Source organism: Anas platyrhynchos, chromosome 4, assembly GCF_047663525.1.
Source record: "Anas platyrhynchos isolate ZD024472 breed Pekin duck chromosome 4, IASCAAS_PekinDuck_T2T, whole genome shotgun sequence".
Classification (NCBI taxonomy): domain Eukaryota; kingdom Metazoa; phylum Chordata; class Aves; order Anseriformes; family Anatidae; genus Anas; species Anas platyrhynchos.
Window position 1 is genome coordinate 56209558 of NC_092590.1, and position 27499 is coordinate 56237056.

Below are 27499 nucleotides of genomic sequence, written 5' to 3' on the forward strand. Positions count from 1 at the left end.
AGAGCAATACTATGAATATCTCACACTCAGTTCCTTGTACATAAAACATTGCTTATTTACTAGATTATAATTTTAATGATCAAATTAATAGTTTATGCAAGCCTTAAAGATACCGTATTACGTCAAATTATAACACGCACACATGCCAGCCCCAGGGCATAGGTATATAAATAAAACAATAAAATCTCCATATCTGACTCATCTGGCTCTGACTGATTTTTATAATGAGGTTCTGACTCACTTTTTAAAGAATCTTCTTGGCCAAATGAGAATAAAATTCCTTCACAAAGATGATTACATTATTGTTCAGAAGGTATATGAAAGTGGCCATTAGGGGGTGATGTTCCTAAAACAAAATTGCCCCAAATGAATAAAATACTTTCTGTGCATTTTTTCCACATTTTCATCCTGGTACATTAGTTTTATCTTCATTTTATTCATTTGAATGCCAATGTAGGAACAGAAGTTACCTCTCTTCAACTTAACGTAGCATGAAGTGAAAAGAAAAGTCGTATGAGAAAAAGGAAATGGGTAGATGTTATTTTGCATAAAGCCTGCACTAAGTTAAAAGCTAAACCAGGAAGTTACCACCACTATGCTAGATGGGCGCGCTTCAGTGGCATGTGCTTGATTTTGAGAAAATCAGAACTCTTCAGATTAGTACTGGGAGTACTTACCATGTTTATTTTATGCTTACCTGAATTTTTCAAAATCCATGAAGGTGAGTGATCAGCTTTTAAAAGAGCCTTTATTTATTCTAAACTCTATAGTTGAAAAGTTGACATGTGCTTTCCTGAAAGTGGTGGTTATGATATGGACTCATATAGACTTATATGGACTTTGTAAAACATAGAGATTGTTTTCTTTAGATTTTTAACCAGAGAGTTAATTGTATGTGTTAATTTGGAAGGAGTTTTCCATTCATTTATGTACATAGCAAAAACGTTGTAACTATTTCCATGCAACTGTACTTTTACTATCTTCAGCATGAAGGTAGTATTTAAAATGCTTATGTTCTTCCATAGCAGCTACTCATGTCTTAAAAAATAACTTTTTTGAAATCCCTGTACTTAAATGCCTATAAATCTTTGTACAGTTACTTTCTGGTGTGAGATAGTGTTTATGCAAGAGTATGCATAAGATATGCAGTTGTAGCATGATAAAAAAATTGGAGCTGAATAGGTGAATTTAGTGAAGCAAATCTTTTAACCCAAATCCCAGATACATATTGGTGACCCTAAAGGTCAATGCTGTATTTAGGATGAACGCAAAATCTATGTGTATAAGTAATGCATTCAGTGCTTTCTTAAAAATTCATAAATAAATTAATATTAAAATAGTTTTGTCACAGCTGTTCCTAAGTAAGCTTTTGTATAAAATAAATCTAATAAAAAAATAATCTCCTTGCCAAATGGTGTGTTCCTAGACATCACTGAATTATTTATGAAGCATAATTTTCTGCAAACAAATTAGTATCAAAGCATGCCCAGGTTACTTCCATCTACATTTTTATTTTCATTCACCAAAAAATGTAATTGTGACACTAACTAGAATGTAATTTATAGATATTTATAGATTATAAACCAACACACTTGATAAGATATCATAAGTTTCAAATGTTATAGAAACAATCATACAGTTTAAGATGTTGGAAGAACTAATATTTTACCTCCACTCAGAAGCAACCAAAGTACTTGCTATCACAGACCACACAAATAAACAATGGCATGAATATTACCAGAAGAAAACATTGATATTACCGTCAAACGTTAAAGGGTAATTGCATTTTTCCATGATATTTGCCCCAGATTATCCTTGGAGTTGCTTTATGCTGCAATAACATGATCCTTGCAAGTCTGATGTTGATGTATGGTCTTAATCACATTATGTCTAAAGTAAATTGTATATGAGCAGAACAGAGCACAGAATTATATTTGGAAAATCATGATCATTGTCGTATTTTGGATGTTCAAAAAACTATAGGACTGTATTACAATGTCTGAATTATGTGAGGAAGTAAACATGCTGAGCAATTTAATTTGAAAATTCCAGGGAATTGGATTTTCTGGTTCACTGAAAATCTTCTGTTGGGAACTGGTTTTAATTCATGTGTTGTAGCAAGCCTAAAATGTACAAAATTCCATTGCTGTAGCAGTTTCAGATTTCTGTCTACCACATGAGGCTGTGGACATTACTTCCCCACACAAATTTGCTGTCAGAAATAATCTCTGAGATGTGAAACGTAGCCACTGCACCTTCTGATACAGGTGTTTCCTAAATGAGTGGTTGAGACCTAATCCTATTTTCTAAAATCACATTAAATCTGTGGGTTTTTAATATAACATAAGTGAATCTTAGATTTTTTTTATTATTATTTTTTACAGCAATTTTGGGGAAATTGAGTTTTCAGAAAAATAAGACTTTAAAAAATTATCATAAAGAACAGAGATCAGCATTGATTGCCAAAAGTGAAAAGTTTCTTTTAAATCTGTAAAGCAACCGACCAGTTTTGGTCTCTGAAACTTTAAACTATGGTGCTTTAGAACAGGAACTTGTTGTTTTGGAGCCTGAGGCTCTCAGTCCCAGTCCTGTCCAGTTTGGTAGGCTGTATCTCTATAATCCCAGTTATGCATTCCCCAAGTTGTATAGAAGGCTTTGTATCTGCCACATTATGGGATTGCTACCATTTCTGTAAGGAAGTGATAAAAATGTAATTTTAGACACTGCTGAATTGACTCAGAGCATCACAGATCAAATTAAAAAAAAAAAAAAAAAAAAAAAAAAAGTTAAGATAATCCAAAAGTGAAACACTTACAATTTTCTGAATGGAAACAAGTTTTTTGTTTTTGTTTTAAATTCGTTTTTTTTTTTTTTTTTTTTTTTTTTTTTCTTTCTGTGAATAATTTCATTTTAATTGAATTGGGTTTTCTATAGGAAACAAACAAACAAACCCAACTTGTAAATAGAGGTTTAGTAAAGGAATTTCATAGTCACAGCACTTAACATCAAGCATGTGAGTTACAGATTTTTGAATATAAAACAGTTTCCTAGAGATCCTTTGCATGTTTTTCTCTCAGTGATCCTCATAATTCTTAAGGTTTTCTGCATTCATATTTCTCAAAACCCTTTCCACATTTCCAGTGGTACTTACATTTGGGTAGGGATGTTTCCTAATCCTGTACTGAGCAGCAAAACTCTGGTACAGCTGTCTGTCTGCCATGTAATCCACTAGGAAAATCCCACCTTTTTGCTGCCATGCTTACTGTTCAGCAATGCATATTCTTCCCTGGAAAGCCCACAGTCCTGTGAGATGAGAGAAAGCGAGGTTTAATGGTACTGAATGGCTTTCTTGGTAAAGATCTTTTGAGAGTAAAGATCTTTTGAGAGGAGAGTAATACCCTCCCTTACAGGACAGCATTAAAGGTTTTCATTTAGTTTAACATGCCTTTTACATACCTACAACCAACGCTAGGCAGCTCTTGAGCCTGTTTGCTCATGTGGAGCAGGTAATGCAAAGCGGAGTGACCATTGATAGACCACTGTCACAGCACTATCACTGGATTCATGAGTCCCAGTACAAATTCCTTGGTGAAAGGGGAACAGCAGGGAATTGCCATTAGCTGACCCTGAAAGCTGCAGCAGTGGTTTTAGACTAGTTACCCAGATGCACCATGCCTTGCCAGGAGGGTAGAGTAAGCAGTTTTCTTCTGATGCTGACTTATCTCCATGAAAGATCGCTGCCCAAAACACCCCCTTCAGCTGGAAGAATTGGGTCTCAAGAGCCTGCTCTGCTCCAGGTTGTGATGGTCAGATCAAAAACATTTGGGGGAAAATCTTGTGACTTTCCTAAGGGAAAGATCACAGCCTAGCTTTTCTCTTACCTACACACGCTATGTTTTACATTTCAATGTATTACATTTTATGAGTTTATGATATTCTAATGTGGTGTTAATAAAGCAAAGGTAACTGACTGTGGTGCTGGATTTCAGATTTTATTTCTGTATTCTGCCCAAAATCCCTCACTGAACTGTTTCTGAGGCAAGTCCGCTACGATGTGAGCACAGATGGCTGTTGAAACTGTCAGATTGCAGCTGAGTACTGGCGCAATCAAAGGCTGCGTTCCTGCCTCTACATAAGGATTTATGAACATATTATCCCAATTACTCATAATGAGCGGTAGATGCAAAATTTCCTTTTCAGAGATGCAAAGGTAACACCAGAATTGGAAGCTCAGCCAGAAAACTGCGATAGCGCTACGTCGACACATGAGCCTGATTATTTGTGCTCATAAATACAGATTTCATGTTGGAGTCCCAGAAGTTTTTTACTCTTAAATTTCTTTCATGCTGAAAAAATAGTTCAAGGTTAAGTCAAGTAAAAATACATGATTCATACAATAAAGCCTTACTCTAATGTGGAGGACAGCTAAAATAGCACTCGTTAATAATGAATACTATTTGGTTTTTGTCATTTGCTAGGATTGCATTAATGTGCTCCAGCTGCAGTAATTTGATACTGAAACTCAACTAACAGTAAAATTGGTTATAATTAAGTTTCACGATTGAGTATCAGAGAGCAGGAAGGGTGTGGTTGGACAAACCAGCAGCATTTCTCTGTAGTTTCACTGCAAGGTTTCAATGTCACTGACAAGAAAGTTTTCATCCTCATTATAGTTTTTTTTGCAGCATGATCACCCCAGTGTATGGCAACTGCACAATTCCAGGGCTGTGTTACCCTTTCCAAACATGAGCAGTTTTATCTTCTCTTTAAGTACAATGGAATCTGAACAACTCTGAAACAGGAATGAGACTAGAGATGACCCCAAATGCAAGTTGGTACTGGAAGATATTCCATGTAGTTCAGCAATAAAATCCAGCATGTAGGCTAGAGGAATATTCTCTGCTTTCTTTCTCTCACATTCACTATGCTGCTGTAATTCTCAGGAAAGAAAGTGCATTTCATTGTATGATGGTTAAAGGATATGTTACATGATACATAAACACTCATACTTGTCTATGTCCTTTGAGATGGTTTTGCTGATATGATACTCTTTGTTTTTCAGCTAACACTATTATTGTATCGTGCATGGATACCTGTTCATTAAGTAACACCACTTTTCCACTTTGCACTTTTAATAATTCTTGCAAAAGATCACTGAAACAAAGAAGAGAAAACCAGACTATCTTGCTGAAGACCATTGTAAATCATTCCAGTTTCCAAAATAATCCATGTATTTGCCAATCATCTAGTAGGGAACAACAATCACATACTAAATACTTGGAATGCGAATCCAACAGAGATGTGGATGTTGATCATCAAGGATCAGGAGTGATAACTAAAAAAAGTAAGTAGGAAAAGCAAAATACTTCATTTGGAAGTAGTTAATTACAACATGCATTTTTTTGTTTGTTTGTTTTTGGTATTCGAAAGACAATGATAACACGGTGCTGGTTCTCTATGGGCTTTGCAAGTTCTATGAACATTTTTTTTTTGTTCTTAATAGCTTTTTTTTGTTTTGGTTTTTTTTTTTTTTTTTTTTTGCTTTGCTGCGAAATGCAGAGTTTATGCCAGATTCTCAGCAGAAAAACATAGGTAGCAAAATGCCAATTTGTTCTCTTTGAGGATCTTATGTAAAACCATGTGTGTGAGGGGGGGTTCATTATCTTCAGGGGGATCTGTATTGATCTGCAAGCCGGGTGCTGTGAGAAAAGAGTGCCTTATCCAGCAGCCACCTGGAATGTTTCTGTTGCAAATCTGACCTCTGTCATCCGTTTTTTATGAGCACTCTTATATCTCTCTTTATTCTTTAACTCTTGCTGGGTTTTCCAAAATATTTCATTTATTTATAAAGAGGTGTATTTTTGATGGGTTTTCTTGAAGAATTTGCTTTTAAAAGTCATTGTGGAACTCTGCTTGTTGATGGCTGATATGATGAAAGCAAGTATCTGAACTAAATCAAATATGTTAACAGTCTAGGTGGCAGCTACACAAGAAATAAAAGAACTAAAATAACAATTTTTCTGCTTATTGCCTGTGGTATCTGCAACTGTTTAGCATCAAAAATGACTTTACCTGTTCTATGGAAGGCAGTATGGAGTAAGGACTGGCCCAGCAATATGAAGAAGAGTTCAGCAACATCCACAGCTTTTCAGAGCAGTAGCAGCATATTCCTTCTGTGCCTTATGTGCCTTATCTGGAAATCTGGGCGAGAGGATGCTTCTGAATTTTGCTTTCCTAACATTGTCAGCAACAGGGGCAAGAGGCCAAGCCCTGGACATAAGAAATGCAGTTCTTTCCAAACTGCATCACTTTAGTAAAAAGTAGCTGTCTTTCCAAGCGTGGAAAATACCAAAGCAAAAAGTATGTGGACAATCTCTGTTCTCATTTATACCTATATGACTAACACAACTGACACAGTCTCACCCACATGTATTTGTTAACATTCTGCGAGTCTCACAGCTTGTGGTTTGAAACGGAACAAAACCCTTCTGCAAGTGATAGCACAGAGGCTAGATGTGCACTTCAGATGTCTAGCATCATACAGCTTTTCCTGTTGTTTTTCTTCATAGCCCAGTTTTTATCTGTGTTAGCTTTGACAACAGCTGACAAAGCAACAAAAGTCTTAAAAGCTTTGAAGCTGGTAGTAAAGCAAAAAAAAAGGCTATAATTTGCTAAGGAAAAATATTTTGTGTAGATATTCAATACTCCTCAGATCTGTTCAGAATGATTTTACATTTTATCCTTTTGTCCATTTTTATCATAGTCAGTAACGTAAAAAATTACTATTTGTTTTCACAAACGAGGCAGAAAAAATATTTATCACTCCTTCTAAGAGTTGTCTTTTTTTGTCTGTCATTATATAACAGTTTTTGTTTTAATTTGTAGTTCCAAAAGAAAAAGGCTCATTGGAAGAACAGTCAGAAGATATTATTTATTTTTACAAATATTTTAATTTCACTATGCTTCGTGCAAATGAAGAAGTAGAGGATAGTATCTTCTATATGCTGGAAATCCGCATCACCAACTCTACAGTCAGAGGAAGAAATGCAGCTGAGGAATACCTAAATCACTCCTGTCTAGCGGCAATGATCGACGACCAAAATGACTGCATAAATATTTCACTGCAACTGGAGTCTTACGTGGAATGTAAGTTACAAAGGAGAGTCAGAAGGGAAATCAAACTTGGAAACAATTTGAATGTTTGAGAAAATCTCCAGTAGGCAGTTCTCTGCTCGCAGAAACCACTTGAAAGTATTTCACAGCAAAACAATGCAATTTTGATCATCCCATAGAAAAAGACCATCCTTAATAGTCATCTGACAGTTATAGTCAACTGTTTTGCTTTGCTTTTATTTTCCCTAGAAGCTAGACAGCAAAACAAGTGTCTGTACATTTGGTTTGCCTTTTTTTTTTTTTTCTCCACTTAATAATGACAGACTTACCAAATGCATGTTTGAAAAAATCTAGAATTATTATTTTATTTTTTTTCTCTTCCCTCCCCCCTAATGGCATACCCTGCTATCTTGGAGGTAAATTAAACAATTTCAGTTAACTTCGCAGCTAGAAGAACCAGAAGACGGGTTTGACTTTTCCTAATGTCCAGCTGCAATATCCTATGTTCAGCCTGACTTAAAAGAGAAATATTCAACTGAGATAGGCTTAGTTTTCCCAGAGGACAAACCATCAGCTTTTCAAGTTTCACTTTGTGCTGCAGAAGATTGCCTGACCACAATCAGGGCTTCCAGTACATATATGCAACACTTCCCATCAGGGAATCGGTGAATTACATGTATATTACATTCATTTAGTTTTATATGGCAAGTACATTTTATGCTGTAACTTTGATGGAAAAGAATAAATGGTTTTGAGTTGGCTAAGGCAGTGTAAAATAATTCCAGGGAAAATCCTCTCGAAGAGAGGGCAGATTATGTCTTGGTTTTTGTTTGTTTGTTTATTTGTTTGTTTTTAATAAGTAGGCCTTTTTAATAGGCCTATTTATAATAGGTCTATTTACTTATTAAGTAGACCTATGATACTAGTATAGTTTTTAACTTTTTCAGACATGGAGAGACAGATACAGATGAAAATGAAACTAAATTCTGGTTGGAAAACTCAGTTGCAAACAACAAAGAAGGCTGAAAGAGAAAGGCGCAACCTTATGTTTTGTTTAAATTTTCATCTGTGGGGATAGGCATAGTTAAAAAAAATATCAAGACAAATTATTCTGCTTTTTTTTTTTTGGTCAGTGTTTTCCTGCTTTATTTAATCTCTCCTAATTTTTCTGGACAGATCCAATGTGCATGGCGAAGATCATTTGGCTCAGTATGATTCTAGTCATTATCGTGTTTACTATTTCAATTGTCATCTACAAAATTGTTTATGAAAATGGACAAAACTGTAAGTAACAAAAAGTTAATCTACATGAATTTAAGTTTCTACACAATGAAAAATCTACTATAAGGAAGCTGTTGATTATTAATGTGGTTCAGACAACAGTATTTTAATTGTAATATGATAGGAGTTTCTTAGAGAGGAACTGGAATACTCAGATGATTGATGCTATCCCTTTCACCTTGAAATTGTGGATGCAAATCCAGCTTGTTGGTGGTAAATGATGTATTTTTTTTTGACAGATGCTTGGTGGCCTATGATCCTTAGTCCAATGAACTTCTGGTTTCAGAGTCATTTCAGTAGATAAAGTGATTACAGTTGAGCCTTGATGAAGATCTTAAGCAGAAATGCCAATGACCAATAGAAATAGATAGAAATACCCTTTCCTTCCTGAAGATGATTTATCTAGGTCATGGTCAAGCAAAATCAGGGGTTAGATATGAGAGATACACACTCAGCTGTCTGTCCCAAAAACTGGTCATCTGAGTTCACAGTGGGGGTGCAATACCACACAGGTGAACCAAGCAGTGCTTTCTTAGTCCTAGAGCTGAATTAAGCTCAGATAACATTTCTTCTCTGTGCTGTTATTTCAGCAAATAAAATAATGCTGTGATTTCTGAAATAGCACTGTTTGACTACTCCAAGTGATAAAAAAGTAACTTTGCTATGGAAGAACTTGTCCTTACTTCAGAGACTGAAACAATTGTTTGTGCATAATGCATTCACCACCCAAAACAGGCTCTTCCTATGCAATTCACTTGGAATAGAGGCTGAAATCAGGGTTTGCAGTATTTCTTCTAGCAACATACAATGGGGAAAGCAACAATAAAAGTGTAGGAGTACCATAAGCGTGAAACTGTTGAGCAACTGAGATAAAGTCCTCTGTGCAAAAACAGTGCAGAAAATTGACCTTGTCAGCTGCTGGTCTTCATTTTTCATCAGAAGTCAGAGGAAGGTGGTACAGGGAGCAAACTCCCTTTCGTCAATGTGAAACGAGTGTTACTTAACCTGCTACCTGGGGTAATAGCTTTCAGATGCTTTTCACAGCAATTTCCTGAGACTTTCTGCCTGTTTCAGCCCTGAGTGGGTAGAAAGCCTCTGGAGAACCAGCATTTAGTTGCTATTACCAGACAGCTGCCCATTCCCCTTGTAGTCCAGAGCTGCAAAACAGAGACCTTCATCACAGGGGTAATGAAAAAATGATAAGCTGCATCCATTCCCGTGATCATCCTAATTGTATCCACAAGCAGTTTAGTAATGAAAGAGCAATAAAAGTTTAGATTTAGTCATGACTGAACAGAAGGCAGAAGGATGCCTACACTCAAGATGGTTCTGTGATTTTTAAAAATGTAAATATTTTATGCATTTATTTTTAATCAATTAAGAGAAACAGTTGCTTAAAATGACATGTCTGTTGCACCCCCTCCAAATAAGAAAAGAAACTCCTTATCAGAGTATCTTGATTGAATAGCATGATCTTTTACTTATTGATAGAACAAAAGTCTGAGTCCTATTTTATGTACATAAGAATCACACAAACAGTAAAATAGGTCTTTATAAGTGGGCCATTAACTACTCTAGTTTGAAGGACTTTTACTTGCAATTTGAAAGCTTCCATAAATGTCACAAGTGAGATTTTCTATGCTTTGAGTCATAACATCTCATTTTAATGCAGAACCATTAGTAGCGATGAGTAATGATTTTACTGCCTTTATCCTTAAACATAGTTTTTCTATTAAATGCAAGCTTTTCAGAATTGTTGTGGACACAAGCAGGGAGGAAAAGATGCCCTTTTTGGGCTTCTGATTTCTGATTTACTTCTAGAATATGTTTTCTGTTCATAGAGGAATAGTATTTTCATTACTTGAATTTACAATATATAACATCATATACAACAGCAGTATCTTAGTGGCAAAAAGATAAGCACATAAAAATTAGATTTAAGGGTTTTATTTCTTGTATGTATATATTAATTAAAAGTCTACATGCTGCTTTATTTTCTATAATGCCTAAAGAATCTGACAGAATATTATGTGCCTAAACTATGTGCCTAAAACAGCTGCTTAGAAATTTTACAGTCATAATTCAGTTAGTAGTTTTCCTCTCAATTTCTGAGCACTAGTGAAAGCTGGTAAGAAATATGAAATTATTCATTTCCTCTCGAGACCTTCCAAGACTTTCTGCTAGGCAGACTCTGAGACTCTCTGAAACATTAATGAAGTTATTTCCAAGAGTGCATAAAATAAAATATCCAAATAAACTTTGAGGAGGTTACAACTGATCCATGACAAAGGAGCTAAATTAGAAATTAGTCCTTTTGCCTTTACACTCCCACTCTTGTCTTACAGCCAGTTCTAGAGCTTCTTTTGACATTAACTGTTAGAGCACATACTTAAGGCTTCAGCATATTAACTCTCACCTGGGTATTCATAAAAACATCATGACCTAAATAATGCTAATTTAATGAATTTTTTAGAGATGATTTTTTTTTCCTGGCATTCTCAAAAGAAAAAAAAATCAATTCTGTTGTGTAAAAGTGGGGTAAGTCTGCTGTCAGAAGCTGAGTCTTGAGCTGCTGTCACTGTAGCAGAGTGCCATGGAGAGAGCAGCAGGATGATGGAAAGCACTGGTTGCCGAGGGCAGTCAGAGGTGTTCAACCCAGCTCTATCTTCTCTCGGTGGTGTAGAGCTTGTTCTGGTACTGTGCTCCCAAAGATAAACACTACACACTTGCAAAGAAGCTGTCAGCTTCCTAGGGAGCCAGTACACTTCATCTTTGCTATTCCACAGTCAGAAGCATGATTCCAAACCTGTACCAGAGCATGCATGGTTGCTTTTTCTACAATCTTCCAAAGTCTGCTTGAGTTACATGCTATAGGGAAGGAAAGAATAATTTGAAAAGGGCAAAAATGGAGCTATAAAGTGTCATTTGGGAAAATATAAAACATCTGACCCCAGGTTTTCCTCCTGACCTTGCTTCAAAACCTTCCTGTTTCTTCAGGGAAAGTGTTGAACAATTTAGGCATAAGGGCTGTACCAGCTTTCCTTCTAATGAATATTGAATTTCCTTCATATTGAATATGAATTTCCTTCTATATAGCTGAGAATATCTCATTTTGTTTAAAACAGATTGTAAACACAGAGGAGCAGCAGCAGTTTATACTATTCAAAGCAAAAAAGATTCCAGACATGCAACAACAACCATTTCTCCTACTAAAATTCATCTTTTTCCTGGTAAGTAATATAAAAGTAAAATAAAAAAGTAACAAATTTGTGTAGCCTGGGGAGTTCAAGAAAGGCCTTTTAAGATTTTCCTGTCAAAGGATGCTTCAGTTTTGTTTCAGAGTTACCTTGATCCTACACAAATTTGATCTGGCTTACGTTATGGATACATATTTCTATCAGAAATAAATATTTCTCACAGTGAAACTCCACAAAGACTTATATATGTGGAAATGCTTCTCTCAGTCTTCCAAATGTTTTCCATTAAGGACTTTGCTGTTGTTTTCTTTTACCTCCTTTTACTTTTTGGTGATCTTCTGTTCCACTTTTGAATTCTGGCAGCTGAGTGCTTTGTGTGTGTAAGAAAAGTGTACAAAGCTGTACATACATTTATGTATGCTCTATGTGTTTTTGGCTTGACAAAATCTGCTAGCAAAGAATGGAGTGGACAGTTGTAGGAAGACTCAGGGTATGGCTCAGCTGGTGTTTAGTAGACTATTGCTAGAAAAAAATCCCAACAAAGTACAATTTAATAATTTCACATACGTATTAAAATGCGATCTTTTGAGAGTATAATGTGGCTAGCCCAGATAAATTAAGAGGCATGACTAAACTCCAAGTTTTGGTTGCAGAAACTAGAATTTGATCATAAATCTTTGTGTGAGGGGAAATCATCAGATACAGCTCTGAATGTTACTGATATTGCCGGAAAAGTCATATGCTTCAATAAATGCCATGGGTTCTGGTTTCACAAAGGGAGCTCTGGCTTTTTAAATATTAACATGAACATGAAGAATAATAGCTTTGAATGGAAAAAACAAAACAAACAAACAAAAAAACACAAAACACCACCAACAAAAATCTCCCTCCAAAACAAGAATATCTACAAAGCCAGCAAATGAAATAAATGGTTTTAAATTTGTCTAGGTTTGGTTACCTTGCTTTTTGTCTTGTCAATTCCTTGAGAATTAGAGGAGGCTTGATAATTTCCATCTACTATTCAATAACTCACAGCATTTCAATTTTACCTAGAAAAGAGCGAGTAGCTAGCTCCCCGTCTGTCTGAACTCTCCTGGGAGTACAATTTATGCTCCTCAGTTTTAGAGTGCTGGCTACCTCTAAGATTTTATTTAAGGTCTAAGATATTTATGAGCTCATTATTTTCATCCCCCAGGAAAGGAATTATCTCTCTGCCACCTTTTGTCTTTAGTAGCTTCACTAATACCATAACTATTTTATCAGCATGTTCACAATGACATCTTTAATGTTGTATATCCAAAGGCATTTTTGATGATGAAGTTTTATGGAAATTCAAATCTAGTTTTACTGTGCTGAAGAGAACAGGAATCACATATTGGTCTGTTGTTCTTACTTCTGTGTTCCTCCTGCTTCAACCTATCAGTTTAACCCAGAAAGATGCTTAGTTGTAACTGCAATAATGGGCCTTATTCTAATCTGATATTCATTGATTTCACACATCATTGGTCCAATCAATCCAGTCAATTTCCTGATTTATACTAATATAATTAAAAGTAGAATCAAGACCATATGAAAAATGTTTACTTTTTTTTTTTTTTCCCCAGTTCCTAAGTTTAAGATTTGCTACCATGATAGTGGATTATAAATAGTGATTACTTATTCAACAACTCTTGATAGTATTGTAATTATCATTAGCGTATAGCTTGGAATCTCTGAACACAACACTGAAGACAATATAACCATCCTGGAAACACTGCAATGAGGATAAATAACTGTATATATAAGTGAGTGTGTGAGTATCTCATATAGATGAAACGATGTACAAGGTGCTTCCCAAAGATTAGTCAAAGTTCAGAAAGTTTGAGGAAAGAAAAAGAAGGAAGCCTGCACTTTGAGAATAAGAATGTTTTCCTACATAGGCTCAGTAAATTAGTAGTGCAATATCACTGTGGTCCCACAAAGAGATAATTTACAGCATGTATGCTGCTCTTGTGAAACTGTGAGTGTCTCTACATCCACAAATTATCATCATCCAGTCCAGTGGCCTTTCTTCCAAGGAGGAGAGGAGGAGAAATCTACAGTAAATTCTCTAGGGTAGGATTAAAATTACAACCTTCCAACTTTAGAAATTCATGGTACTATGAATGATTAGGCACATACAGTGGAAATAGAGAAGCTTTAAAGCATTCTGGTCATAAACGTTGGCTGTATCATGTCTGTGCAGTTATGCTAAAAAAAAAAAAGTGTGTGAGAGCATGTACAGAGCTGTACAGTGCATGTTTTCTAGACTTTAGATCTGTTTCTGCCATTACATTTATGTAAAATAGTCCTTTGATTGGTTTGGATTGACAAAACACAGTTGCCCTTTAGTGCAGCCACAAGAGAAGGGAAAGAGAACAGGATGTTTTTTCATCAGTGCAAGAAATATGTCTTCTTTAAGCAGCTGACCTGTATTTCCAGACACAGAGGATTTTCATATCAAATAGGACTCGCTAGTGTAGTTCATGGAAAATAAACCAAAGGTGAAAAATCTACTCCTTGCTTTCTGTTCATCACAGAGAATGTCAGGGAGATTCCCACATCAGAGGCTTTTATTGCAAGACTTGCTTATCTCAAACTGAAGAGGCAGTTGAAGATGTTTTGGAACAACTTAATAAATTAATAATAGCAATTATAAGGACTAGAGAGTATTCCCCAAAGTATTTTAAAAGAACTCTGATAGAAATTGCTAAACTGTCACATAGCTCACTGCTTAAATCACCTTGGTTCCGGTGAAATGGAAGGTAGCTCTACTTACACTGCTCTTTTCCTTAACCCACTTTCCCTAAACCACTTAAATACCCCTTCCACTAGTAGGAACTGATTAAGTATAGCTATTCTCATATGACTGTATCCTAAAAAAAATATCTCCTGGGTACATGGCACATGCTGGGAGCAGGCCAGTGTCTATGAACTATACATTACACTGTTCAAAAAAAAAGAAAAATGTCACACAAGAAAAATAAAGTGCATAAATGAGTGCTTTTGGTAGCTATGAGTGAATCTGCCTAGCAGATCTTTTCATACTGGAAGTTTCATTAATGTAAGTATGTGGGTTATAAGATGCAGTGTGAATTTATATCTCTACAAGTTTACCACTATAAATTCCCATCTAGACCTTATTTCTGTAGCATAAAAAGGACATTCCTTATTTATTTTTGTCCTGTTTTGAAAGCAGCATAAGGTCTGTTGGAAAAAAACAACCTGTTCCCACTCCTATTCTAGATTGGGACTGTGCAGACATGCAATTGTATTGTTAATATCATCATATTACTACTCTATAGTCTATGTGAGCAACCTTAGTTCTGACATAATGCCTTCTATATTGCTGAAATTGTGTATTACTTCTCTTGTTTTCAGTAATACTCCATTGGCTCAAAGTAATCATTTGGTTCATTACATTTTGGGATACAAATACAAGATTCCCTGACTTGTCTGGCTCACAGTAATGCAAAGTTAATTCTGATGTATTTGAGTATGTTTTCTTCTGATTATCTTATGATGCTCTTGGCTTTCAACCGTATCAAATTAATATTCATATTGCATTTGCTGGAACAGATTTTGAACATATCCTATTCATGGTATCGAGTATTCCATAGACTGTATTTGTTGAAGCACTAACATATTTAATTGAGGTTTCAATAGACTGTGAATTACAAGATGAATTTTGTATGTTCATATCTATGCTACTTATCTGGAATCTTAGACTTACTTATACCTTTTCTTTAATGAAAATGAATGTAGCCCAGAGTCAGCAAATATGCAGAGCACCTGGCTACTCTGTGGGCTGCTGAATTCTCTGTTAGCAAAGACCTGAATTGGGGTTTTGGCCTTGACCCCCAGCAGCAATGGTTGTCTTCCCACAGACCAGCAGCCATTCCTGATACAGCAGCAGCCACGCATCCCCATGGGTTGGGCTGGGACACATGGTCAGCAGTTGGTACAGCTTTTGCTACTGCAAAGGTGTTTTGTGTTTCTCCTAGAGGAAAGGTTGAATTTGAGTATCTGGCTTGACTCACTTGGTTCATGCTAAGAGAAATGCAGAAGTAGAAAAATAGCTTAGATGCTGGAAGCAAAGGGAAATAGCTACAGTTCTTAGACACAGAAATTTTGGACTTTCCAGTAACATGAAAAGTGGGGTAGCTTGGTTAAAACACATGCTTTAAATTGCTAAAAGACCTGCAGCCACTAAGCAATTGGGTGGTAACTTCATGACTCATCCTGAAAGAAGAATGTTATGGGATCACGGTGACAACCAAGACTCAGAATAAAACCTCAGGGTTTCTGGCCTGCTGTTGTTTTCTGGACTGTTTAGACTTCGTGACATCCATAGCATCTGATATAAGTGCGCTTGACAACTATAATTTGCACATAAGAAACAATAAGACAAATTTCCCCTCGGTCATTTGAGTTCCTATATTGTTTTCTGTGCTACCCTATTAAAATAATAGTTCCTGACCTAGAAGATTAGAAGTAGGCCAAAATCTGCCATATCTTGATGTATTGCTACAGCTTCAGGTTAGATGCCAGGTTGGAAATAGGCCCAGTCCCTGGCTCAGCAGTGTCAGGGCTGGCATCTCAATGAATGCAGACTCGGTCCTCCTTGTGTTCTGTGGCACCTGCTCTTTTTAGCAAAGAGGACAGGCAGGATGCATCCTCTACAGCACCAAATATGTGCAGAGCCAAGAAAGGAGAAATTTGTTTAATCTCGGCTAAGTGAACCATCACATATTTTATTCTGATCCTTCCTAGTTAGTTCTTGACATAGCTGTATAGTTGTCTCTGCCTCTGCAACGTAGATGAATAATGCTGAGAACAGCAAAGCTTGTCACGGTGTTCAGTATTCAACACAGACGTATGTGTTTCTAAGATGCAATGTTTTGAGAGAAAAATGTGAAGCCTAATTACCACTTTGGGTCTTTTGCTGTTTCAGAAGGGAGAATAAAATCTATGGGAGACAGGTAATTTTAGGGAGCTTTTTATAGCCCCTGTATGCTTTCAGTAGATAACTGATACGTGAGGGGCCATTTCTCTGCTCCGTTTGCATGCGTGCAGAGCAGCCTTACACACGGGCTCTGAAGGGAATATCAGCCTTCATTCCCATTCTCTTCAGGTTCAGCCTGAGGGTGGAATATGACCCACTGCTATTTTTAAACCTACCCCAGTTTTGTTTTAACTTTGTCTTCCATACTCAGCTGCTTAATTACCAAGATCCAAACCCCATTTGTTAATTGCATTTGTAAAGGAGAGAAGCGCAGTTGATATCAAAAGTGGGGAAAGGATACGGGTAAATATAAACGGCACAGTTCTTCCTCTTGTTATGAACTCAGGAGAAATCTATCTGTAGGTTAACAGAAGTTATGGATGGTCAGGGACAGGGTGGATCTGGAGTTGAAATGCTGTGTGTTCTACTGTAGTTCTTTGAAAAATGCATTGCATCAAAATGTCATTAGCCTGGCATCTCTACTTCTGTGTTTCCTTATGTGTATCCCAGCAGGACACCATGTCTGCGTGTCAGCGTGCTAGCTGCATCGCCATGTCTCTGCCTGTTTCTGAAGTGCATGCTCTCATCTCTGTTAAGTGCTGTACAACCCCCAGTTACTCTCCCTGTGTGTATGGCAAGTTATCTGAGGCACACTGTCTGGGCCATCCTTATGTGAGAATGAATTGGGAAGTTCACATTCTGAATTTCACTTGGTTCTGCTTAACTGGCCACCTGCAGCTTTTCATGTTCTGGAGACTCTTAGTTACCCCCATATTTGCATGCTTTTGCATTTTCACTGCTAGTAGACTTTTAGAGAGCAATTTAGTGGCCTACCCTCAAGCTGTTTTCCATGAAGTCTTGGGATCAATGTGTTGTGGTCTGGCTAGTGCCAAGAGGAAGTGAAAGACCAGAACGTGGTTAGTACTTGCAGGACCCCGCAATGTGTGTCTGCATCTATAGGCACTGAAATCCCCTTGAAAACTGGCTGTGCACTTCTGTCTCGCATTCAGATAGCTCTCAGTGATCTTCAAACCTGCATATTCAAAGCATAACCCTCTGCAGATGTATTTGTTGTTTAGCAGTGTGGATAAAAATATTTTACCTTTTCCTAGTGAAGACCAACAAACAACAGGTTCCACTTAGCACACAGGCCAGGAAGATACTGCCCATAATTCCTGAACAAGAACATGGTCATCTGAGTGCATCAGCTGTAGAAGGTAAGTAAATACCTTGCAATAGTCAGATTATTGTTTGTTTGTTTGTTTGTTTAGCCTCATATTTTCAGAATTAGGGGTAAGCAATATCTGCTCAAAATAAATTACGACTTCTTCTAGCCAAACATATGAGATGACAAACCGGAAAATGTGTTTTGTGAGAGCTAGATGTCAAGAAAACAAAATCAATTTTCCTTCTGGTACCAAGAGTGATCTATAAACTAATCTGTTAGCCTTTTACACCCTGCGTGCCCCTGAAGGCAGCCCTGCTAATTCTGACACTATTTTTCTGGTGCAGAACATTGAGTCCTAGACTTCAGCATTGTGCTGACATTTGTTTCTGACAAGAGCAGAAGAAAGAGGCAATTTTCAGATGATCTCTGAAGAGAATCATGTGTTTGAAATAAATAGTTGACTGGTAAAATTCACAAAATAAAATAAAATAATTGCTCTGTTATTACACCAGCCAGAATAAGTGACAAGATGTTGGCTTCAGCTTGGAACTAAAACTAGTACGCCACTTCTAGCTTTCTTCAGCCATACTGTACTCCAGTTATTGTTTCAGGAAGTCCAGATGTAATGAAACAAGTTGGAAGAGAAATGTACAGTAAGAGATACCTCTTCCTGGCAATACTTGTAATGCCTTGAAGCAGATTACTCAAATAAGTGATAAAAACACAATAATTTTTCAGTTGCATACTTGGGGTTATGGCTATTTGCATAGATTCATATTACTACACACGGTGAGTTTTTTAGGTTAAAGCACAAGAAGTCCTTCTCTACATGTATTTAAACTGGATGGAGTTTTATTGAAAATGCAGTATCATATCATATCATCCTTTTAATATGTTAAAAAGTTGATGTATGGTTTGGTTTTTGTGCCTCACATGGACCCATAAACAGTGAGGTTGTGTGTTGACAGCAGAGCTAAAGAAGCAATTTGGAACAGTGTTGTTGGCAAAAGGTGAGGTACTTTCACAATAAATTAATAATTGATCTAGGCTATTGTTTGGCTTCTGAGAGAGACGAGCTGCGTTACGGGACAGCATATTGTCATAATTAAAAATGCTGACAGCTTTTTAATGGCACCCATTCATAGATCTTATGAGGACTTGCAAAGATGGAAAGTTGGCATTGTTACCATCCTAAAATGAGGCTATCAGGAGGCAGAGAAAGATAACTTGACTTGGGAAGTCAGTGACACAGGCAACAGCAGTTCTCAGACCATCTGTGTTCATCTGCCGTTTGGATGTCATGAGCTTTCTCAGAGCCCCAGCAACCTTTCTGTAGGACACCTTCCTTTCTTCAGGGGCTTCTCCCATCCACTTCAGTACAAGCCCTCTTCTTTTTCTGATAGGTGTGAACTACCTTGCAGGTAGTATCTTCCTGGCCCCCCGTCTGCCATGTACCTGCCCACCTTAATTGTTCCCTGTGAAGACAGGCAGCGGTTACTCTTGGGTTAGAAATGGGCATTTCTGAGGTTGCAATAGCATGTATTACTGAGGGGGTGGGTAATCAGTAATGTTCACTGCCTCGTTTATCCTGTACAATGGTTGAGCAGTAGCAAACTATGTCTGTCCAGGATATTGGCTTCACCAAAACTCATCTTTTAGAAGCAGGAAGCAAAATGCTGTGGTCCATTCCCATGCAAATTTAACTTCTGTGTTCCTGGAAATGGGAGTAACCATTCAGACTGACCTGCTAGCACTCCTTTGGCTGTTATTGTATTGCACGTTATGTATTAAAGGGTAAAAAGGAGAGATGGAGCAGCTTTGCAGGTTTTTTGATTGCTCTGTGAAGTAATATCTGAGATTCAGGACACTTTGGGATGAAGTAATAATCCATTTGCTTAAACTCTGGGCCTGTCACTGAAAGATGAGGAGTCCTGAGAAACCCCAAATATCTTGTGCCAGTGCTGTGCTGCACTGAAGCAGGCTTGTTTTCCTGGGCATAACACAATCTTCTGTCAGAACCGCTGCTGGCAGTGACGTGAAATGGATGTGATGCTTGGGATTAATGCTTGATAGTATTTTAATGTTACGTAACATTGTGTGGAAAGATTATTGAAGGGTGTGGCTGGAGAAGGACTAACTTGTGCCTGGAGAGACAAGAACTTAGATCTAGATCTTGCCTTTTGTTGCAACTGGGTTTTGAATAATATTTCTCACAGGAATACTGTCTCGAAGCTAAATACCTTGCAGAACCAACAAAGGCACTTTCTGTTTAGTCTTGCTTCATTTCCTGCAAAGAAACACTTCCCCCTTCCTCCAAAAGGGTCAGATTCAACTCCTCGCTACCCATGCTTGTGGGCAGCTCAGTAGATAACAGCGCTGCAGGGACAACCTACAGGACAGCTTGCTGGCTGGAGGACCTCTGGGTTACTTCATCTGTGGAAGGAGGCTGCGATCTACTTGAGCCATGAGTGCTAGGGTCATCTGTATTAAGTCAGCCCAGGCTGTCAGCTGAGTTCTCTTTGCTTGACCAGGACATCTCTTCCTCTTCTTTGTAGAGGAGCACATTTGAAAATGCTTTGGCTGTTGAGGTGGGCTTCAGGCAAGCCACTTGTCTTTGAGTTGTGCTTTTCCTGATTTCCAGGTAGCCACATTTGTGCTCATAGAAAACATTAACCACAGCCCAGCACAGAATGTTTATCTGATTCTTCTGAGGTTAGCTACGCAGCGGTGCAGTAGGTGGAACAGCAGCTACGAGACAGAGGAAGAGGAAGGCTCGCTCTTATCACCGTGAGCTGGAGAACCTGCTGGTGGCCTCAGCAATGTCCCTTAGCCTGGGGCTCATAGGCAACACATTGCCTGAACGACTCCACAGCATTGTTTGTAGCCACAGAAAATTAGCAAGTTAAAATCCAGACTAGACAGGAGAGCAAAGCATAAGGCACATTACTCTCTCATTGGCCATTGTGCTATAAAGTATTTGTCTTGCAAATAGATGGAAGCAGATAAAGAGTTGATGACACATTGCTGCTTTCTGCTGAGTTTTTTGTTTTATGTCAGGAAATAGTCTTCATTTTGTTTGTTAAGGATTCAGAAATAAACAATCCTTATTTTTAACAAACAACATTGAAAGCAATGTAAGTTTTTAAGGTGAGAAATACAAGGGGACTTTTTGTAGTTTCCTGTACCTCAGTATCTCTGAGAGTTCTGAAATGAAATTTTAATATGATTGATTTTTCAATCAGAAGTAGCCTATAGTTAGCCACAAACTAGACTTTACTGCTTTTAAACCTAGTAGGAAAAGACCTGATCCAAAATGTAGTGAAGGCAGGAGTGGGTCTCTCTGTTGGCATCATTAAACTTCATTCATGACAAGAATATATTAAATAAATTAACTAAAAATAAGGGTGATCTCCTCCTGAATGCCTAAAAAACAAAATGAAGACTGGCAGTGTGATAGTAACCAACGAACAGCAAGTAATGGTGCGTGCATTTCTGTGCACACATACACCAACAGGCACACTGATAAAAATTCACCATCCTCTGTACCCATACACCTTTGGCAAAGGAGAATCTTTTCAGTAGAGGTCACTTGAATATCTCCGTGTATTTTCAGGGAAAATATGATTATTACATGGGAGTGCTGAACTTCAGAATCCCTCTCTGTTTCTGCCATCTTTCATTAAACAGCCACATTAGCAACTGTCCTGGAAAAAATGAATGAGCCAAATCTCTCAGCTGCTTTAAGACAGTTCTCTGTTTATGCACGACAGCTGTAGATGTTTTTCCTTAGTGCTGTCAAGCGGTGACATAAGAATTACTGCAGATTTCAGGGCTGCTTTTATTTGGTTAGAAAGCATGAACATTTTATTCAGGGCAAATATTTGCGTGAGGAGGTAGTGCTGTTCAGGGGACAGCCTGCTAGAATAAAGCTCTGGAGACCCAACTTTTTTTTGTCTCTGCCCATGACTCCTCATTACTAATTGCACCATGGTAATCACAGTTTATCCCAGCTAAAACAAAGAGACTGTGTTGTGCTTTTAACTTATGAAGCACTACTTGCATCAAACAGTACTTTTAACTTATAGAGCGCTACTTACATCAACTATTATTTTTAGCAGCTCTAAAATGCTGTGAGATGTTTATCTGGGTCTGCTGCTTTATTTATTTATTTATATTTCTGAAGCATCAGTGGTGAATATCCTCCTTGTGATAAATGGAAAGACAGAAACTTGAAGCTGCACTGCTAGCAAGAAATCTGGAAGAGCAGATCAGAAGAATAAATACTGAATTTATGTATGAAAGCTAGGCGACTAGCTCCCTTTCCCTAAAGAAATTAGCATGGCAAACCATAGGAAGGCTAACATTTCTGAATGCACTGGGTTCAATGGCACTTCCTTAAAACAGTGGAGGCAAAGAATTATTGCAGTAAGGAATAAAAGTGGGCAAGTAAGTGTCAAGTCACTATTCCCATTAAAACAACCCTATGTTTTAATGCCTTTAATGTTTTAAAACAGCCTCTCCGAAGGGCATTGGGCAAGACGATTTTGCTGATGGTTAGCCCTGAAACCACTGTTAAGTAGGAAAGGTTTTGGTTAAACTTATCCTTTGAGGCTGAAGCAAGCACGTCCCAAGGAGCAACTTCTCTCCAGTCCTGTCCTTGGTGGTGGTCTGTCCTTCCCCTATGGTGGGGCTGTGTGGAGTCCAGGCAGACTGGTGCAGGACTTGCTGGACTTTTCTGTACCACAGACACTCTTAAACCTTACAGTGACCAGGGCAGAGTAATAACCATGTGTTATGGCATGAAGAGTAACTGTGAGCCCTCCCCTACAGTGTTTCTATCCTCTATCTTTCCAGGCAGCATTGTATTCTCCAAATCAAAAGGAGTGTTAAAGGATTTCATGGGTGACTAAGGACAGAACAAAGTTCTGCCTTATTGGGGGACCTTAGAGACAGACACAGAACTGACAGCTTTGGGATGAAGTGCTGCCATGTTATAAGGAAATAAAGGAAAGAAAAGAAGAAAGAATAAGTAAGAGAAAGAAAGAAAGAAAAAGAAGGAAGAGAAAGAAAAAGGAAAGTAAAGAAAGAACAGAGAAATAGGAAGGAAGGAAGGAAGGAAGGAAGGAAGGAAGGAAGGAAGGAAGGAAGGAAGGAAGGAAGGAAGGAAGGAAGGAAGGAAGGAAGGAAGGAAGGAAGGAAGGAAGGAAGGAAGGAAAGAAAAGAAAGAAAGAAAGGAGAAGCAAAAAAAAAAGGAAAAGGGAAAGAAAAAAGAGAAAAGAAAAAAGAAAGAAAAAGAAAGGAAGAAAAGGAAAGAAAGAAGGGAGAGGGAAAACTCCATGTCCTACAGCCTACAGTGGTGGACTTGTTGTTGTTGTTGTTGTGGTAGTAAAAACTGTCCAGTGTCATGCTCTGAGCTGCTGTTGGATCAAATTCCCACAAATTGGTCACTGTTACCTCAAACACTTTATTTACTACATCAGTCTTTTTGACAGTCAGTTCCCCAAGGACAAGATGAAATAACCTTAATGTCCTCCCTCCCATTCATTTTCTTAATAAAAGTGGTTGAGGTGTCAAAGGCTGCATAAAAGCTAATGAAAGTTCCACATCAGCAATTGCCAACAATTTTTAGTGCACTTCCCTTTGCCATCGGCATCTCCATCTCTCTTTGTGAAGAGCTTTCAGATCCTCGAATACGTAAGGTGCTTCACGGCTCTGTACTTCTTCCTGAGTGGCAGTGTAGCTGTACAGTTAAACAAGACAAGTTGGCCTCTCAGTGAATGCATAATTTAAGGCACAATCTTATCTTCAGGTGAAATGGATTATAAAATTGGAGCATAAGGTAGATGACAGGTAACTGACAGGGACGATGCACTGGGGAAGAACGTGTATGGCTGAAAGGATGAGAAACTCTTTTGCAGAAAATAGAAGAATTGATGCCTCCCTTTTCTCTCTTGCAGTCTAAAAGCACACAGACACACCACCTCCCGTGTGGGCTGGTCGGCACAAGAGCTCAGTAAGTAACTGTGTGTTTTACTAGCCTGATTCCTATCCAGCTACGTTCAAAGTCTCCTTACTGCTGTCATTTTCTAAGGATGCCCTCCACTTGCAATGTATAAAGTTAGTAGTACAGTGTCTGCTCTAATACCATGCTAATAGCCAATTCAGTGCTGGTCCACCTAGGGAATTACCTGGGTTTGGGCTCAGACCCCTTCTGCTGTCCTGAAGAGGCCTCAAATAGCATCAGTACAGGATCTAGTAGCATAAACAGAAAGGGCAACTAAAAATATTTTTGCTTTTCCTTACGTGATCATGGCATTACAAAAATGTTTTCCTATTTCAAAGAACGCCTCTGTGGTGTGTCTTCAAGCGAGACACCCACACAAACAGCAGAAGATAGCAATTATGCAGGGGAAACAGTGGCACCAATAGTTCAAAGCATTCTAGCAAAGGCACACAGCAAGTGTGTGCAGGAGCGAGAGCAAGATTAGTGAGGGTGTTTTTGTAAATCATATGTCTGTAAAGAACAGTAGCTGCAATTTCAGATTTGTGGGATCCTCCCAGTTATCCTGTTGATGCTTTTTCTGGAAAACATCACGTTGGTTCTCTGAAGTGATAGATAGATGCGCTGTGGCCAATGTCACAATAACATTGGGTGTGAAGGTGCTGAAGGCAGAAGTTCCAGCCAGCCACATCTGGATTTGCCAGTTGGCCATTTTTATAAGCTGTCGTTTTTTACGCTTTCATGAATTCCTGTAGATAACTATGAATAAAGGGGTTTTGCATGCAGCTTTAAATTCTTTTGAGGACTGCATACAGTCTCTCAATTATATATTTATTTTTAAAATATCACAGAAGATAATTCCTCCACTGTTCCTGCTTCCATAATAGATTCAAGTCTTAATCACACATTGAATCTAAAACTCCCCTTAGTTGGGAAACAGCTCACAGAATCAGACGGCTGAGTACATTCCAGGGTACTTGGCACGATTATTGGTCTCTGCTTAAAATGCATACCAGGATGCGTTTCATTCCAAACCAGACACTCAGAGGGTTTTGAAGGGAAGCACTCCCGCCTGCTTGCAGAACTGGACCGTAATGGGTGCTGCACAGGCTTTTTAAAACCTCTGTTCCATTAGCTGGCATCAATTTTTGATGCATTGTATCCTGCCTACACTTGTCATTTTCTAGCTCGCTTTAGCAGCTGCTGCCTCCAGTATGATTTCACAGCCAAAGAAACACTTCTTATCCCAGTTCTTATGATGTAAAGAAGGGAAACAGATGTTGTTATTCGGCCCTCAGCTACACGAACTACCAGAATGGGTGAAAGCTGCATTTGCTTTTTCACTCAGTGGGAGAATAAGGACTAAAGAAATGCTGTACTTTTTTTCCCCCCAACATTGTATAGTTCATTATTTCCAAATTTATCCTGCTGTAAATGAGTGTACTACATGAAATGAATGAAATTGGGCACAGGTTTGCAAATTCTTCCTTGCAGCTGGTGGTTTGGATTGTTCTATTTTATTTTTTATTTTTAACTTTCATTAAGATAATTTAGCTTATCTTGGTTGAGCTGCAGTAAGACCTTTTAATACCCCAAATTTACTTCTGAACACTCTGCTGCAGATAGATCAGTTCACAAAGAGACATCCAGGAGCTGACACAGTGTAAGAGTGTGGAAAGGAGGCAGGTGTCACACAGAACTCCTCTCCCCTCATCCAGCTGTTGGGAGGGAAGAGACGAGACTGAAGCCTGCTCAGTTATTTCAAAGAAAGAGATTGGTCACAGCCTACCTTTAAAGGAGAGTTCCTGAGAACTCTCTGGAGATGGAGACACTGCAGAAACCAGTTGGAGACACTTCAGGAACATCGTTCCTGGCTCACTTCAGCTGGGTGCACATGGCCAGTGCTTTAGAGGGGTGCGTGCTGCCAAGCTTCCCTGAAAGCAAGGTGCAATGTTTCTTGCTCAGGTTCCTTCACCACAGTCTTGTGGGGCATGTACCTACAGCACCACCCTACTGGCAGGTATCATTTGTAGGCCTTTAGCTCCAATCTGGGGTACATCCTGTTTTTTCTACTACTTAATAATTTTTTATGTTTTTTCCTTCTGTGGGAGAAGAAATTTAATTATTGTAAAAGTTAAAAGAAGCATAGACTTGTGAATTACATTGCAATGACATTTAAAGTAAAATAGAAAATACTGCTGCCTAACCTTCTCTTATTTCTGATAGCAACGTTTTCTCTTGTTTCAGGTGGCGCCACATGACGTACAGTTCCATCTGCATGAAAGGAGAAACATAATACACCACAGGAGAAAGCATATCCATTTCCAGTCTGGGGAGCTCTGTTATCCCGTCTTCTCATAAGAATGCCAACTGTGCAGTTTAGTTGAGAAGCTTCATTTTATCTATCAGGACTACCTGGTATTAAGAAAATATGAATAATGGACAAACACATTTTGCTGTAGAATCAACTTCAGTAGGAAATTATAGATTTTCCATCTATTTTCTGTTCATTCAGGATTTAATGCTTAATCATAAGGCTGTGAGATAATCCTCGCAATAATTTATTTTTCCAGCTGGGAAGAAATTTATCTTCTCCATAGGATAAAATCCTGACTGAAGGTAGAAACGAACCTATATTTTCATGAAATGAACACAGTTTTCAGCCTTTTTAATGCTCTAGGTGACTAAGATGCTTAGGAGAGAATTTCTGGCTGGTGAGGAAAGTGGCCAAAGGAATAGAGAAGGAGGGAGTTCTGCAGTATGTTTTAATTTCTGCAGTAAACCAGGATGACACTCATAAATTCTGCAACATCTTGGTGGATAAAGAAGAAAAATGTGGAAAAAAATTATACATTTGGCTTCAATCCACTAAATCATTATTGTTATTATTTTTTTTATAACTCATTAAGGCACCAAATGGGTTTATACTCTTTGATAAATTGAGTTTCCATCTTTTGTATTAGCTTAGGTCATTAGTATTCAGACTCATTATCTCCTGGAACTTTTCCTTACTTTCCATTTATCGCTGCTCCTCTGAGTGTAGTGGAGCTGTTTGGGCTGAGCAGGGTCCCAAACTCATTCGGTGCTAACCCATTATTTGTGGGTACAATCTGACCATAAATTACTAGGCAGAGACAGAAATTGCAGAGCTAGGACTTCAGACTCCCTTGTGCTAAATCCATCAGGATGAACAGATTGTAAACTGCCCATTGCAAGTATGATATGCAGCAATTTAGCATCATGTTAATACTTCATAACCTCCATCCCTTACATTTATATAGCTTTCCTCTCCTGAAGCTTTCTGAAATTGCTTATCCAGTCATTACGCTGCACCAAGCAGTTCAGATGTAATAGGAATAGTTGTGAACATTAGCTTCTGAGTGATTTGAGACCATATGGAATTTTTAAAATTTAGTTGGATAAATTGAAAGCATTTGTTTCTATTGTTTGCTACCATCCTTTATAAAAAACAAACAAACAGATGAAGAAAATGCTGTCTTTCTTGATTTGGGGGCTTTTGAGGCTTTATTGCTTGCCTATGGTAATAACTTAAGGCTTTTCAGAAATGGATTTTTAATGCATCCTATAAAATAAACCTCTCACACTATTTATTATTATTTTTTTTCCATACCTTACTGTAAAACCACACCTTACAGATGAAAGCAAAATACCTATCTCAAACCACTGTAGAATTGCTAAGGCCATTTCAGCCAGTG

At 38.0% G+C, this 27499-nt stretch overlaps 1 protein-coding gene and 1 long non-coding RNA gene across 2 annotated transcripts; one reads left to right on the top strand and one right to left on the bottom strand.

Annotated features, from left to right (window-relative positions):
- The first annotated feature begins 498 nt into the window (after positions 1–498).
- Positions 499–27390, top strand: TMEM156 (transmembrane protein 156). Its single transcript, XM_013109691.5, has 8 exons — positions 499–721; positions 5063–5344; positions 6886–7146; positions 8290–8397; positions 11520–11624; positions 17727–17831; positions 23740–23795; positions 26031–27390. The coding sequence occupies exons 1-7, from the start codon at positions 514–516 to the stop codon at positions 23742–23744; spliced, it is 1074 nt and encodes a 357-aa protein (XP_012965145.4). The 5' UTR covers positions 499–513; the 3' UTR covers positions 23745–23795; positions 26031–27390.
- LOC140002493 (uncharacterized) lies at positions 23183–26129 on the bottom strand. Its single transcript, XR_011809204.1, has 3 exons — positions 25991–26129; positions 25573–25885; positions 23183–23522 (listed from the first exon to the last, which is right to left on the bottom strand). It is a non-coding gene; the product is annotated as an uncharacterized lncRNA (long non-coding RNA).
- Positions 27391–27499: the final 109 nt, after the last annotated feature.